Here is a 16,521-nt window from a genome sequence, read left to right on the forward strand (position 1 = left end):
ACTCGGATCCAGTCAATGGCCGAATGACGTGCCTGACGCATGCGCGCGTACACTACATCCCTTCTTTATTTATTTTTTAAAATGTAACTTAAAGTTCATACAATCGACATTGTTAACAAAATTAAATTATAGAACAACCATATTTTAAAATAATCATTAGGCATTACAATTATTTAAACATGGCGATTACAAACTATTTATTAACAACTTCATTATTACTATTTTGATCCACAACAGTCCACGTATCATTCACTTTTTTTAAGTGGACGATGTTACGGCGGTATTCTTTGCCGGTTTCCTCGTTCCTCACCGTAACGTCACCACCATTGACATTAGTAACACAGTGCTCGACTGGGCTGAAATTTGTAGTTAATTTATTTTCTTTTATTATATTTTTTACCAAAACTTTCTCACCAATTTCTAAACTATTCTCTGCGGCTTTTCTTTTCCTATCGCTGTAATCTTTCCCTTTTTCCTTCATTTCTGCATCTCTATCTCTAATTTCTGTATCTCTTGTCCTATATTCTATATCAGGTGCAGTAGGAATTTTGTCACGGAATTGACGTTTAAAAAATAATTCTGAAGGTGATTTTCCTGTAACTGAATGTGGGGTACTATTATACATCATTAAATATCTAAAAATTTCTTCCTTCCAATTCTTTTCCTCTGCCTGGCTTATCTTGAGTCTTTTCAAAACATCTCTATTTTGCCTTTCGACTTCTCCATTCATTTGTGGCCAATATGGAATTGTGTTATAGATAATAATGCCACATTCTATACAGTAATTTTTAAATTCTTCGCTCGAAAACTGACTCCCGTTGTCGCAAGTCAGCGTTGCCGGATAGCCTAACCTAGAAAAAATTTCTTTCAGTACTTTAATTGTATCACCGGTAGTAATACTTCGCATTACTTTTATCTCCTTGTATCTACTGTAATAGTCGACAAGTATCAGTAAATAGTCACGACTAGGAAGGGGGCCTAAAAAGTCAACCGCTACATCGACCCATGGTTCATCAGGAAGTACTCGTCTCTTCATTGGATGTGGTGGAGTAGGATTTGAAACGAGTGTACAACCTCGACAAGATTTTACTACACATTCAACATCTTTATCGATTCTAGGCCACCACACCTTTGTTCGGAGACGGGCCTTCATGGCAACTATTCCAGGATGCCCTTCATGGGCTGCCTCTAAAACCTTCTGACGGAGATTATTAGGAATGACTATTCTAGTACCTCGCAGTAAAATTTCATCATTAAAACAAAGTTCACTTTGAATTATTTTATAATTACCAATAGATTCATGCCAAATGTTACTAGAAATACCATTCCTAACTTTTAAAATTTCATCATCTGTTGCAGAAGATTCTTTAATTTTATTTAGCGGTATTGCTACAGGTCTACTATAATCAATTATTTGGTTTATATAATTTTCACTATCAAATGGTTGGGCCTCGGTAGAATTACAAAGTCTAGAAATAGTATCAGCTATATTAGATCTACCCGGTCGGTAGATAATTTTATACCTATAACCTTGTAGTCTTAGTACCCACCGTTCGATTCTAGCACAAGGCTTTGATGTGCGTCCAAATATTGTTTCCAATGGTTTGTGATCACTTATGAGCTCAAAATCTTTACCAAATAAGTAAATTTTGAAATGTTCTACCGCCCAAACTAATGCTAATGCTTCTTTTTCTGTTTGGCAGTATCTTTTTTCACAATTCGTAAGAGATTTATGGCCATAAGCAATAACTCTTGGGCCATTTTCACCAATTTGAACCAGTACGGCACCCAAACCTACAGGTGAAGCATCCGCAATAACTTGTGTTCTATCAGAAGCATCATAGTAGCCTAAACTATGTATGTTGGACAAGCTATATTTTAAAGACTTAAATGCCTTCACCTGCTCAGATGTCCAATGTCTTTCTATGTTTGCGTTCTTTCCTAATCCCAGTCGCAATAATGCTCGTAAAGGTTCCGTAAGGGTTGCTAAATTAGGTATCCATTTTCCTACAAAATTAACTAACCCAAGGAAACTTTGAATCTCTGCGGTAGTATTTGGTTCTCTACTAGATTGGATAGCTGTTAAATATTTTTTGAGGGGTTTAACTCCGTTAGCTGAAAGTTCGTGACCGAGAAATTCAATTTTTTGCGTTTTAAAAATACATTTATTTTCATTTAATAGAACGTCTTTATCTTTTAGGACTTGCAACACCTTGCGTAACCTTTGATCATGTTCTAGTTCTGTTGAACCATAGATAATTATGTCATCTATAAAATTAAAGGTACCGTCACAACCGAGCAATAACTTTTCTAAGATTTTCTGAAATATCTCTGGGGCACACGATATGCCAAACATCAACCTCTTATACCTAAATAAACCCTTGCTAGTACTGAACGTCGTAATATATCTACAGTCGTCTTCAATTTCTAGTTGGTGAAAAGCATTTTTTATGTCAAGTTTCGAAAAGTATTGTGCCTTGCGAAAATTCGGTAATAGTTGGTTCATAGTCGGGAGCGGGTGGTTTTCTCTAATTATGGCTTCATTCGCTCGTCTCATATCAACGCAAATCCTTACCTCACCATTCTCTTTGAGTACAGGGACCATTGGAGACACCCACTTAGTTGGTTCATTTACTTCTTCGATGATGTCAGCATCTTTTAGTTCTTGCAATTTTTTGTCAACTCTCTCTTCCAACGGAATTGGAACTCTTCTATACGGCTGGATGACAGGTTTTATATTTTTATCAATCGGAATCTGGACAGTTACCCCTTTGAACTTTGGGAAGACTACTTCCGAAGTCAAATTGGCCTGAACAGCGTTAATTTGAAGACCAATTCGGAGAACTCCTAGTTGTATGGCAGTAGATTTTCCTAATAAATCGCGTGTGCCATTTTTAATAACATACAAAGTAGAAGTTATGCATTTACTGTTGGTCGAAATGTTCGCGTCAAATGCACCTATTATTTCCAATGGATCTTTACTGCCATAAGGTACTAGTATTTTGTCTGGTTTCTTATTCATATTAGATACTTGAACCTTGTTATTTTTGAGGTATTGCCAGGTTTTATCGGTAATTACATTACATTTGCTGCCAGAATCTATCAACATTGCTACGCATATTCCACCTATTGTACACTGAATAGTTTCGTCCTCATCCAAGTGAAAAATATAGTCAATTTCAGAACGCCCGTCCACTTTCTTCGAATCCAATTTAGGTTTTTTGGTTACCGTTTCTGACTTATTGTTTGTAAAACGTCGCTTCTTCGCAGTCCTACATTGTTCTTTGTAGTGGCCTATGAATCCACACTTTAGGCATCGTTTGTCTTTTGCAGGGCAATTCGTATCATTAGATGAGTGCCTCTTACTGCCACATCTGGAGCAGTCCGAGTCTGAAGATCGTGTTCCATAAGACAGTTTACTATTTACTTTCTTTGCGATGATCTTGTTAACTTCTACTTTATCAAACTGAGGATTTTCTATATTTTTAAATTGATCCAATTGTCTGGCTACCACTTCTAATGCATTGGCTTTTGAAATTACTTGGTCTAACGTTACAGAGTCTCCAATTTCTAATATCTTCTTCCTTAACTCCATTGATCTACACTTTTCTGTGATTTGATCGATCAAATGTTCGTCTTTGTCTTTGAACTGACATTTTTCAGCTTGTTCCCGTAGCTTTAATAAGAATCTCTCAAAATTTTCGTTTTCTTCTTGTTTCATCAGCCGAAATATGTATCTCTCATAAATTCGGCTTTGTTTTGGAGCGAAATATGAATTTAGCTTATCAATGGCTATTGCATAAACATCGACGTCAGTCTTGTCATCAACGTGTGCACCAGGAAGATTATAGTAAACCTCTTGAAGTGATAATCCTCCAATATGAAGAAGTGTTGCTCGTTTTTTTCCTGGTTTCTCAATATTAGCAGCCAAAAAGTAAATTTCAAGAGCTCTTTTCCATTTTTGCCAACGTAACCCAACTGATGCCGGATCGCCATTGCAGTCGAAATTATCTAGATTTGGCAATGATAGTGTTGAGGTACTTTGAGTCATTTTGAGGCTACCTGAAAGATGAAAGTGACACTCGATCATTTAAATGGTCGTCACATCTTTCGTGCGATTATTTTTTTTTAGCCATTTATTTTTTTGTGTGGCATGGCCCTTTTTTTTTATTGCGTAGCCATACCGTATTTTGTATGCGTGGCCATTGTAGGTTTTTTTTTTTTTTTTTTATTGCGTGGCCATTGTGGTTTTTTTTTTTTTTGCGTGGCCATTGTTTTTTTATTTTTATTGCGTGGCCATTTTTATTTTATTGCGTGGCCGTTTTTTTTTTTATTTATTATTATTGCGTGGCCATTTATTGTGCAGCATGGCCTTTTTTAATTTTTTATTGCATGGCCATATCGTTTTTGTGTACGTGGCCATTCAATTGGAACGTGGCTTTTCCTTTCATAGGGCAATGCCCTTTTTTTTTACATGGAATTTTTTTTTTTTTTTACCTTTTTACACTACGTAAGTAAGATATGCGTATCGAAACTTTGTATTAATGTAATGACTGAATTTCAATGAAATGTGAAAAAAAAACAATTTTTTAAGTCATTAAGAGAATTCATGTAATTTTTTTTTAATTGTACCTAAACCATCCAAATGTATTGTAACCATTTTTATGTGTATAATAACCTGATTTTATAATATTATTGAGTCTCTTTAAACTACGCTATAAATTTAACAACAATTAAAACAACAAGAATGTAGGCACCTAGTACTAGTAGGTACAAAACAAATATTCATATTCATAAATAGTCGGAGGAATAATATATCCTCCCTTTGTTTAATTCATAACTACTTATAAGTACATATTCACACACATATCTTCAAGGTATTTATTGTATTGCCTTTTTATTTGCAAATAGGTATCAATTTTACAACAAGCGAAGGTATTTGTTCACATTTCTGTCGAGCCATCTATTTACCAACTTATGATAAATTTAATTTCACTAGTCAAAGCACTTAGGTATTTAAAACAATAAAACATGCATTGTTAGCATATTAATAAAAGCAACAAAGCTATTATATGCAGCCATTTAAGAAATTATTTGCGTCAAATATACCTAATAAGTAGTATTATTGTTTTAGCTGTTTGTTTTAACAAAATGGCCGCTAATATTCGCTAGACGACAAAGCGTAAACATTATATTTTGTTATTTGCAGTTTCTCCCTTGCCCTTTTGATAATAAACTAGTTGTACTCACTTTTGACTCGTCGCCATATATAGGGTTCAGGGATTAATAAAATAAGTTTTATTACCACGTAATATGTAGGTACACACCATGCAACCGACGCACACTCGGATCCAGTCAATGGCCGAATGACGTGCCTGACGCATGCGCGCGTACACTACAGTAAGTTCCTTCCCTTTCGTTCTATCATTTGCCATATCTATTGATACTCCTTTCCTGTTCTTACTATCCTTGACACACTCCATCCATTTCTTCTTAGGTCTTCCTTTCCAGGAGGAAAGGTGTACTCAATAAAATTATGTACCTATTACTAATTGTATTAGAAGAGACAGATTAGGTTAGACATGTATAGGTTCTTCAAATCAAGCATTTAAAATGTCGAACGAATCACATTTTTTCATGTAGGGGAAATTACGAACTATCTTGGGGAATGGGGATATTATGAAAATAAACATAAAAGGGCGCGAAAAACACTTGAACTTGAAAACTTGATGCTACAGACATTTTCTTGACACTAATACCTCACGCCCATACCCATGGAATTAGTAGGTACTCCGTACAACAAGTAGGTAGGTACCTAGGTACTTATTAAATCCATGCCCATGCCTTAATGCGTCCAGGCCAAACAAGATGGCGGCTAGATTAATGTTGGCAACAAGGAAACACTAGTAGACTTTTTTTTAATTTCGGAATAACAATGCACTCTAGGTGCCCCAAGCACAAGACGGGTGATCGATCTTTTCTCTCATACCTACTGGGATCCTTTAATCATCAAATTATTGGTACACGCGATCACGGACGTACATAAAAAAAGATGATATAGATTGACATTGACAACACTTAAAGGACTAAGTTCGAAGGCTAATTAAATTGTCTTGTCTAGGGTTAAATATTACCACCCTTACCTACATACTATTGATAATTTCTATTTATTTATTTAAATTTATATTAAACTTACACCTATCTTGCCTAATGTTGGTTTCCCGAAAATTAAGTAAATATTATAAATTCTGGCAATACTGTAACAATATTATAACAAGCGAAAATATTCTTTAAACCTTTACAGTAGTGTCTTTTTTTAACTGCGCGGAAGTAATAAAGAGAGAGTTGTATACTTATATTTCATAACACCTAAAAGTGAAATCGAATACTGAGACCAAATTGGCAAATGACTAACGTGTGAATTCGGATTTGCTTTTCTAATTTTGAAAGATCAGAAAGTTATCGATCTTTAAAATTATTCTACTTCTTTTACATGTTTTAGTTTCCTATTCTAATTATTAAGTAACTTACCCAAAAATTAAACTTAAATTTTAAAAGTGAAAAAATAATAATAAAATAATTAGGTAGGTTTATGCATTGATAATATCTATTTCATAGATGACTGTTTTATTATTGTAGGTAGGAAGTTGTAGTGTAGGTAACATTACTTTCTTACTTTAATTGCTTAATTACCTACATAAATAGGTACCTATCCAATTTTTATTTTGACAATTGTTATTCTAATTGTTATTAAGTTAATTTTATTAATTCAAAGAAATTAAAACTATCTTACGATACCTGCTAAGATTATTTTTCTTTGCTAGGTAGGTACGTATAATATTGATAGAAAACAAATGTTGATAAAATAGTGAATCCATGGTGTCACAGAAGTTGATTTTTTAAGTTGCTTGAACTTAAATATATTGAAAATAGAAACTAAAACTAAAAATTATTAAATACTTAAAAAATAATTTGTTGAGTAAATTGGAGTGGGTAGTGTTATAGTTCGACTGTTGTATTCATTAACCCCATACAATAATTACAGTACAATAATTAAGCATAAAATGAGTGTAACATTACATTTTTTTTAAAATAAAATAATGCATTTAAGTAATACTCATAATAAATTCCTTTATTTCGATATTATTTTCGTGTAATATAAATTTTGGGTAATTTTAATCTACTTTGGCAACACTAAAGTTTAGTGACGACACAAATATGTCGATTTTGCGTCATCATATCGTGAACATCTCTCAAACGGGGAGGACGTGGGATGAAAGTGTGCAGTGCTTAACTAGAAACATTATATATTTTTCAAATGTTTCTAATATCGAAATTATAAAGTACAAAGTTATAGGATAGGTAACTATCGATGTTGTGTAATTAATTTGCTTTTTCATGTTAGTATGTACGTCATATTAGGTACTTAAATTTTTTTTGTTTGCTTTCAGGTTCCTCGTAGAGGCGCCGCCATCATGGCGTCGGACGAACAATTCTCATTATGTTGGAACAATTTCCACGCGAATATGTCAGCAGGCTTTCATGGCCTGCTGTCGCGTGGAGACTTAGTAGATGTAACGTTGGCTGCCGAAGGCAGGTTATTACAGGCACACAAATTAGTTTTATCAGTATGTTCTCCCTATTTTCAAGAAATGTTCAAAATGAACCCAACTCAACATCCTATAGGTATGTATGAACAGGATTCTAATGTGGTTTTTCATGAGTTTGCATATTGTGACTTGTATTTTCATCTGTTTTTTTTTTTGTTTCAGTATTTTTAAAAGATGTTAGTCATTCTGCGTTAAGAGACTTATTACAGTTTATGTACCAAGGTGAAGTTAATGTTAAGCAAGAAGAATTAGCGTCGTTTATTAGTACAGCGGAACAACTTCAAGTGAAAGGTTTAACCGGTAATCAAAATGAAGACAGTTCCACGCCATCAAAACCAAAGCCGACTTCAAGGCCAGGCCCGAGGTCGTCACAACAAAGGCAATCTGTTATGAAGTTAGAGACTGATTTAGATTCTAAGCCCTCCTCAACTCCAGTAGCAATTAAGCGACCAAATAGGCCATCAATAGCATCAAATAACTCTTCATCTTCACAAAGTGGACCTGCGAAACGGAAATGTGTAGACCCATTAGAAGCCGGGCCATCTGGTTCTGCGAAAGAAGAATTCGTAACGATACCGGATGAGGACGAAAATAACGCTGTAGCACCGAAAATGGAACCTGAATTTGTTAATGAAAGCATGTGGGATGATGACGAAGATGGCGCTAATAATGACGAAACAAATTTCGGCGAAGACGACTCTAATATGGAAATGACTGGTAAATATCACTCTTTATTTATTAAAAACTTTATAGATTAAGATTTATTATGGCCTAACAAATTTATTTTTCTAGGTTTTGATGGTTCGGCAACTGGCGATGGTAATATGAGTGGAGGAGGCGATGGTGGAGCTGTAGGCGATGCACAAGGTAGGTTTGCAAATTCATTTTCACGGACGATAACGTCAAATTTGACGTTATTGTCTCAATTTAGTGAATGACCAATTTTTTTTAAAGTTAAAATTTTACATTGGTCATTGACAATTAGCATTAAAAATGAAATTTGTAAGTTAGTTTAAGTATTTTAGTATGTAGGTAGTATTTAAAAGTACCTAGCATTAGAAATTTTAATGTTGTATTTCAGTTACAGGTGCTATAAAATGTGAGGTAATGAAAGGTATAAAGGTTCTTGGTAAAAAAAAAGGTTTGGTGAAATAGTAACTGTATACGGTTTTTACAAATGGTAATATGGTAACTCTCTGGTATGGTTTTATTGTGAGTTAGGTATGAAAGGTAAATGTGTAAAAGCTCTTGGTGCTTTACCTGTATGTGCAATTTCATGTTTTTCAGGTTCTTTTATAGGGATGGTTTCAAGGTTTTATAGGTAGGTACCTACTCTGCCTAGGTAAGTACATACGTATTGTAACAAAATGTACTATCAACAGCACATCTGTTACCCTGCGTAAACCAATTAATTCGAGTTTGCAATGAATATGGGTAGGTTCATGTGCTGTTGACTATAATTTTGTTGGCGAGTTTCTACCTATGGAACTTTGTACCCTGGGGCTAGCTCAAATTGTTATAATGCACTACTTTGGTACTACATTACTCTGTACTAGGCGCATATAGGCGTCACAAAGTGCCTTTCAGTGCCACGTTTGTCAAAGGTGTGCCTTTTGGGTCATTTTATCTATATTACAGCAGGCACTTGCATGAGGTTTTACTTATCTGGTAGGTACCTACCTACTGTGGTATGTACATCTCATGCTATGCTAATTTCCCCTCCATAGCAATTTCTCAGGGCTCTGTTAATTCTTGCTGTCATTAAAGCGGTACTACCCATTAGTACTAATGGGCTCAGGATTAATCGGTCAAATTTTAGAAACAAGACCTCCGGTGAGGCTTGTCTGAACAGATGGGAACAAAGGAAAATTAGGTATCCACCTACCACACCGATTCACACGTCACAACCAAGGCGCGCAAGATCTGTCAGTGGTTTGAACACAGTATATTACAGTATGCATGTAACCAAAAATTCCTGATTTATTACCAAAAAATTAAATTTAGAAAAATGGGTGCTTTTCCAATATTTTTCAAGATACCCTTGATAATCTTGATATCAAGATATCTTTGAAAAATTGGAAAACATAGGTAGCAAACATTGAAAAATATGACTATTTCTATTACAATCTGGTCCCTCCGGTAGGTACTACCTACTTTTCTATACCATTATTATAAAGAGGCAGTTTATGATTTTGTATGTTTGAGGCGGGTAATCTCCGAAACTACCGAACCGATTTCAAAAATTCTTTCACCATTAGAAAGGCACATTGTCCTAGATTGCTATAGGCAATTTTCTCAAAATTCTCACGGGAGCGTAGCCCCGGGCAACATCTAGTATAGTAATAAAATATTTACCGGTAGCTCGTACCGGCCGAGAAGATAGTGACACTGAATTTCCCCCGCCTGCCTACTGGAAGTAGGTACTTGTAAGTAACAAGAGAAAATGAAAAAATGTAATTACATTTTAACCTCCTTGACATAGGCACCATCTTTTTAGGTCTTCGTTTCATGTTCAAACCAATTTAGTATATTAGGTAGGTACTACTTTATCATTAGTAACTTTCAAATTGTCTCCAGTTACTACTAATGATGAATAGTGATAAAAGATAAAGAGAGATCCTTATTATGCCATTCTTGTCACCACGCACGTCGCATTCCTATCACCCCATTCTACCTTCACTCCTAATAGGTACTGATTTCGGTAGTCTCTTTTCGTCTCGCGCTTTAGTAGGTAGCCCAATATTCCGTTCTGTAAGTCCATCATCCATCCATCACTAACTTTGGGTCACATTCACACGGCGCCGATCACTTCCCTACACTTTTTCCATCCAAAGAACAAAAACAAACTTTCACATTTTATAAGTTTCGATATGGATTTATAGGATAACTAAATCTTGGTCTTATGTTATGTATGGAAATGGCGATGGTGGTTTTATATTACCACTCGGTAATAGATGGCGACACTTGTTTCAGAAGTGGTAAGTTGTAATTTTACTTTGACAAGACTGGGATATGGTACCGGTTTCATAGGTATACGTAATTTACAAAAAATGTAAATTTCATCTAAAAATGTATTATTGGAATATTTTAAAAAATAAATTTATTTTAGGTTACCAGCTAATATATATAGTATATATTATACATATTAGTCAAATAATAGTAATAATAACTCGGAATATAAAAATGAACATAAAATATTGAACATAATATTGTAGAGAAAAGGCTGCCGCTTCTTCACCTGCTTTTTGAAAATTAGCAGTAGACTTACGCTTTAGCGGACGCACGACTGCTGCACGACTGCTATAGCAGTCGTAACAATTAAACTTTTTTGTCTCGTTGAGCGTCCACGAAAGTGACTAAGACATTTTTGATGCCAATAAGAATTGTAGGTATGCCAATAACTTATGTCACCAAATCAAATCATTTATTCAGAAATTAGGCCTTCACAGGCACTTTCACGTTATATTCTAAATTAAATGATATTTACCAAAGTTACAAACTACTAGCATTTAGGAACGACCACTGCTGAGAAGAAATGCCGAAAGAAACTCATTCAGTGTTGGTCCCTATTATGCCTGAAGGGCTTACCATTTTTATAATATAAATTTATGTGTAATTTTTATCAGTAATATAACAATGTAAGTACACAATAAAGCACATGGTCAAAAGGTATACTGAAACATATTATGATTGTCATCAAGTGCTGATGAAAGGAAAAAAAAAGGTATATATTAAACCAGAGATTAAGCATTGCCATTCAACGGTGCAATGCTGTCAGCCTTTTGGGCACGCTACCTCAAGGTAACGAATTAAAGGGACTGGCATTTTTGTAAATGTATATAAACAATTATTTTCTTTTTGTAAAATTGTTTTTATTAGTTTTATTTTAGTTGTATAAAGTAGCTTAGGTTAAAATAATGTTATGTATGTAAAAAAAAATGTGACGTTCGAATAAAATAAAATAGATTTATAAAATCATTGTGGTAATTTATAGATTGTAACAATGCAGCTGGATCATTATACGAAGATTTGAAGTTGCTTGGAAAGTTCTATTAAAAATAAAAAATATAAGAATAATTGGACAAGACCCAACTCTCTAAGTGTTCTTTTACTGGGTTCAGCGTGGGAAGAGAGGGAAGAGAAGAAGCTGTCCGGCACTTCCTACGTTCTTCCTGATTCAGAAAAATTAGTTCAATATAAATCCACCTAATATTTAAATATGGAAATTTTGCCTAAAGATATAGGTACACGTAGAAATATGGGGACGGATGGTTCCATACTGTTACAAGCTACTTCCAATCCTTATCTTTACATTAAAAAAGTAGTCCTGGCGCGTGTCTCTGTCTATATGTACCTACACGATATTCAGAACTACTGCATCTTTAGAGTTTACCACCGAACTACTACTAGCTACTGCTACCCAAAAGTTGCTCTAGTCCGGTCAACCGTATTAACAACCGAACATACATAATACTTCTATGCAACCGAACTACTGCTAATAGATGTCAAAAATTAGGTACTGGACGGATTTTATTGTGATTGCTGGGGCAAGTTAAGGTAGGGTACCTACCAAGGTAAATAATTTACTATGGTTTACATCAGAATTTATAATAAGTTTTCTTAATCTAAGGGTTTTACCCGAGTGAAACCTGGACTTCATATTGCTAAACATTAATCATAATGGAGTTAACGAAATATTAAACGATTTAACTAGGTACCTACTCGTCTTTTGCTTAAGGCAACAGCGTATATAATATAATATTAGAAAGCGGCTGATTGGGCGTTGTAAATAGGGAGTATTACTGCATATTTATCCCGCCAGAGTACAGTGTACCTAACATACAGTGCTGCACTCTGGCGGGATAAATGTGCAGTAATACTCCCTATTACAAGCCAAACGCTTTTACAACGCGCTATATCAAAAGCGCCCATGTGGGGCGACGCTTGGGTGTGTGTGAGGCCTTAGTGTATGTAGGGCCTACCATAGATTTAGAAAGGGCCCCGCGCTTGGTTCCGGGGCCACCCTACACTAAACTATTACTCTAGTGTAGGCTACATTGTAGGCATTTTTCTGTCAATTTCATAGATAATGTAGGTACTAAATTGTATATCGTAACGAATAATTATTTTAATTTCTATTCAACCACAGGCAGGTGTGTTTATTAAGATTTCTTCAATAGTAAGCTGCAGTTAGACTTATTCCCTATCAAGCTGCCCATTTTATATTCTACTTCCTATGTTTATTTTTTTTAAAGCTATTTATTGCGTTTACTTTGGTTTTATTAACATAAATTAACATTTTTCAAAAATACTGCCTGAAATGAATCTCAATTTAGTTTTTTTATGTTTATGGTCATACGTCTTCACGCCGCCGTCGCCGTGAATCTATGGTTACAATTGTGTCACTCGTGTAATGATTGTTTACTATTTAGAGAAATAATTAAATTGAGAAGTGATTTTAGTGTTAAACGTTTAGATTTTGTTGTTATATTTTTATCATCCTGGTGAACTGTGTCAGCAATATCGAGTTCTCATATCTTTATCCCTGGAATTCAAGTGTGTTATCTTTCCTGTTTTGAACGTGTTTACGACTTATGTTTTATACTTTTCCAGTTGCTGTGTTATAATCCTAAGTGAATAGTTGTTTTAAAGTGTTTTGAAAGTTGTGCCATTACCTATTGTGTGTATTTATCACTATTTGGATTTCTGGTTTTTGGGGAAAGTAACACGACATCCAGGTTGTCATCGAGTTTCAGGTATAACTTCCTTCTCAGTAAACCTAGTTATGCATAACAAAACCCTGTTAATTTTATTTCTTTTCTATTCTATTAAATCACATAATCAACAAATTTAGCTGTCATGCGATTTGATGTGTTAAATAAGCAGCTTGTAAACATAACCTAAAAATATATGTAAAGTTGTTTTATCATGACATGTCATAGCATGCCTAGCATAGATATGAGCAGTAAATTATATTTTTTACGTATATGGAATCTGTGCTTTAAATAAAGTGTTGACGTAGGGCTGTTACCTAAATGCTAATGTTAATAGATAATATTTCTCAAAAAATTTAGTAAGTACAATCATTTACATTTCATGGAATTTTCTTATGCAGTATTTAGTGTTTAATGGTTTGTTTACACATTAATGATTTGTTATTGGAAATCTTTACCATTAATGTTTATATGGCAATAAATTTCTTATGTATGTTTACTCTTGGGGTCAGCGACCTAAATATAATTTTGTCCTATAATTCATTTGTTTAGGTACTTATAAAGCGGTATACAATTTCACATGCTTTCACATTGAAATATGTATACTTTAAAAATCAAAATTTGCTATTAGTCACTTTAAATTTCCCTGCTGTGTTATTATTTAACCCCTGTAATTATTTTTTTAAAAACTTGCATTTTTGTGCATTGTAGCGTCATCTACTTTATAAATGGCAATGATTATCAGACTTTTGGACCAAAATTGGGAATACCATACTTTTGGGATAAAAAGTACCCTGAGTCTTAATCAAAGATGTTGGCTACAAATTTAATAAAAATTGGCCAAGGGACTACCCTTGAGAGTGAAAAAGTAACAAACATACTCACAAACTCTCATCTTCATAAAAGTAGTGGGGTTTCAAGAAAAAGACATGTCAAAATTGTTACCACTCTTAAAATACTTAAACAGGGTACAGAAATATACTTTGCCAGCAAGAATTGAATATTCTGACACATGAAAAGTATAAGTAGAAATGTTTTATTTTCTACAAAAAGCTTACCACTATGGTATAGAAAATAAAACATTTTTATATCATAAGCATAAAATATCATAAACATAAAAAAACTAACATTTCAGCACTACAGCAAAATATTGTGGACTGGTTCATGTAGACTTAACATATGTGTATGTCTATATGATATACTAGATATAATATATCATATAGACATACACATATGATATAATATATCATATAGACATACATAAAATAGATATATGTTCTGAAATAAGTCATTGCTTTTTTCTTCTTTTTGCGTTTATTTTGTGCGTCCGCTCATAACATATTGTCAATCTTCTTCTTATTGTGGTTCTATACAACATATTGCCATGAAATCTATAATTGCCGGATAGAGTTAAGACCATCTGCTATACAATTGTGGAAACCGCATCGGTTTCCATCTGGTCCAGTATTTTGTGGGATGTGAGAACAAACATACAGACAGACAGAAAGACAGACCAAAATTTAAAAAAAATGTTCTGGCTTCTTTTAATCCTTTATAGATCCCATATTTATTTTTCTTTAATTTGTATAGACATAACCTGCTTGCAGTATTATTATATGTATAGACTAGCTTTTCCCTGCTGCTTTGTCTGAATTAATTTCACACGTCTGCTCATAAGTTATTATTGTTGTCATAATCTCCTAGGTACTGAACTGATGAAAGCTATTCCAGATTGTAAGTTAGACTGTCTGCTAATAACTGTGAAAACCACATCAAATTCCTTTGAGTAGATTTTCATTTGACAAGAATGAACTTAGTGCACTTACAATTTTACTATATACTAGCGTCCCATCCCGGCTTCACTTGAGTAAAACCATAATAAAAAAGTGGTCTATGTTACTCCTGAACGTTTCGTTTGTCTCTGTGACAAATTTCATTAATGTTGGTCCAGTAGTTTTTGAGTTTATTCATGACGGACAAAAAACAAAAATACAAATCTTTTATCTTTGTAATATTAATATTGATTTAGGTACCATACCCACAATACTTTTAATGAGTAATGCAGTTTAGAAGGATGTAAACATCGTCCTATATTATTCCGGTGATTTCTTAATACAACATCACTATGTAAGTATGTTGTTGAAATAGCGGCTGACAACTATCAATACTTTGTAGTCCAAACGTTACACAAATCCAACGTTTTTACATTTTGAAGGCTAAATCCTTGTCTGTAGAAAATCTAATTCAACTAAACTGTAAGAAGGGCAACTGTAAGAACTGTTGATATAAAGCAATCATTATATAAATTATAAAAAGAAGGGGCCCAAGGACACTGCCTTGTGGAACATCATATAATTACAGAATGTCCCTTTCGTTTCTATCGTTGTTTACTTTTAGTTTTCAAATTAAATTTAGGTATTTTAGTAAGTTCTCTACGATCTGATAATATGATTTAATTAAACACAGTACTTAAGTACATTTTTATCTCTAATTCCATACACTTCAAGTTTTTTCAATAATAAATCATGCTTGACATAATCAAAAGCTAGCAGCGTCATGTCGCAATAAATGTGATTACTACTTCGATAAACCCATTTTTTAAAAGTCCAAAATAATTATGAAGCGTTTTTTATTTTGATTACGACGAGGAGCTCCCTTTGTTCTTTACATAAATATTTTTATTTTTCAAAGTTTTGCATTCAAAGCTATCAGTGTAATTTTCTTCCTTGTTTATTTAAGAAAATAAAGGTTTAATTATGGCAGTTTTTAGATCTCGTGGAAAGACACCAGATTGAATACTGTTTAAATTACTAAGATGATGACAAATACCTATATGTTAATTTAAAGTTTCGAGAATTTTCGTTAATTTACAGTTGAAATTCCGTCATACTTTCAGTACCTATTTTTAAGACCTCTTATAATTTTATAAACACCTTTGGTAAATAAGATGCCATGAACATAGAAGGATGCCTAAAAGTAATATTAGATAAATAAATAAATAAATATATTAGGACAAATCACACAGATTGAGCTAGCCCCAAAGTAAGTTCGAGACTTGTGTTATGGGATACTAACTCAACGATACTATATTTTATAACATATACATATATAGATAAACATCCAAGACCCGGGCCAATCAGAAAAAGATCATTTTCCATCATGACCCGACCGGGGTTCGAACCCGGGACCTCTCGGTT

The 16,521-nt window shown here is 33.8% G+C and overlaps 2 protein-coding genes across 51 annotated transcripts in view; one reads left to right on the forward strand and one right to left on the reverse strand.

The window, feature by feature from the left end:
- Positions 1 to 469: 469 nt before the first annotated feature.
- On the reverse strand, positions 470 to 5,539 carry LOC128672670 (uncharacterized). Its single transcript, XM_053749966.2, has 2 exons — positions 2,576 to 5,539; positions 470 to 851 (listed from the first exon to the last, which is right to left on the reverse strand). The coding sequence occupies exons 1-2, from the start codon at positions 4,088 to 4,090 to the stop codon at positions 789 to 791; spliced, it is 1,578 nt and encodes a 525-aa protein (XP_053605941.1). The 5' UTR covers positions 4,091 to 5,539; the 3' UTR covers positions 470 to 788.
- Positions 5,540 to 7,211: 1,672 nt separating this feature from the next.
- Positions 7,212 to 16,521, forward strand: part of mod(mdg4) (modifier of mdg4) — a 167,753-nt gene continuing 158,443 nt past the window's right edge. For all 50 annotated transcript variants that reach the window (XM_053749158.1, XM_053749143.1, XM_053749174.1 and 47 more), the window contains exons 1-4: positions 7,212 to 7,362; positions 7,452 to 7,686; positions 7,773 to 8,327; positions 8,403 to 8,477. In XM_053749158.1, the coding sequence (XP_053605133.1) occupies positions 7,476 to 7,686; positions 7,773 to 8,327; positions 8,403 to 8,477 (841 nt within the window). In that variant the 5' untranslated portion in view covers positions 7,212 to 7,362; positions 7,452 to 7,475. The remainder of the gene's footprint in view (positions 7,363 to 7,451; positions 7,687 to 7,772; positions 8,328 to 8,402; positions 8,478 to 16,521) is intronic.

This window comes from Plodia interpunctella, chromosome 9 (assembly GCF_027563975.2).
Source record: "Plodia interpunctella isolate USDA-ARS_2022_Savannah chromosome 9, ilPloInte3.2, whole genome shotgun sequence".
NCBI classification, from domain to species: domain Eukaryota; kingdom Metazoa; phylum Arthropoda; class Insecta; order Lepidoptera; family Pyralidae; genus Plodia; species Plodia interpunctella.

Excerpts from the sequence above, each read along its gene's own strand:
- LOC128672670 (XM_053749966.2), bottom strand. The coding sequence starts at position 4,090 with ATGATCGAGTGTCACTTTCATCTTTCAGGTAGCCTCAAAATGACTCAA. Across the intron at positions 852-2,575 it reads TACTCAAAGAGAATGGTGAG|GTTAGGCTATCCGGCAACGC; the intron begins GTAAGGATTTGC and ends AATTTTTTCTAG.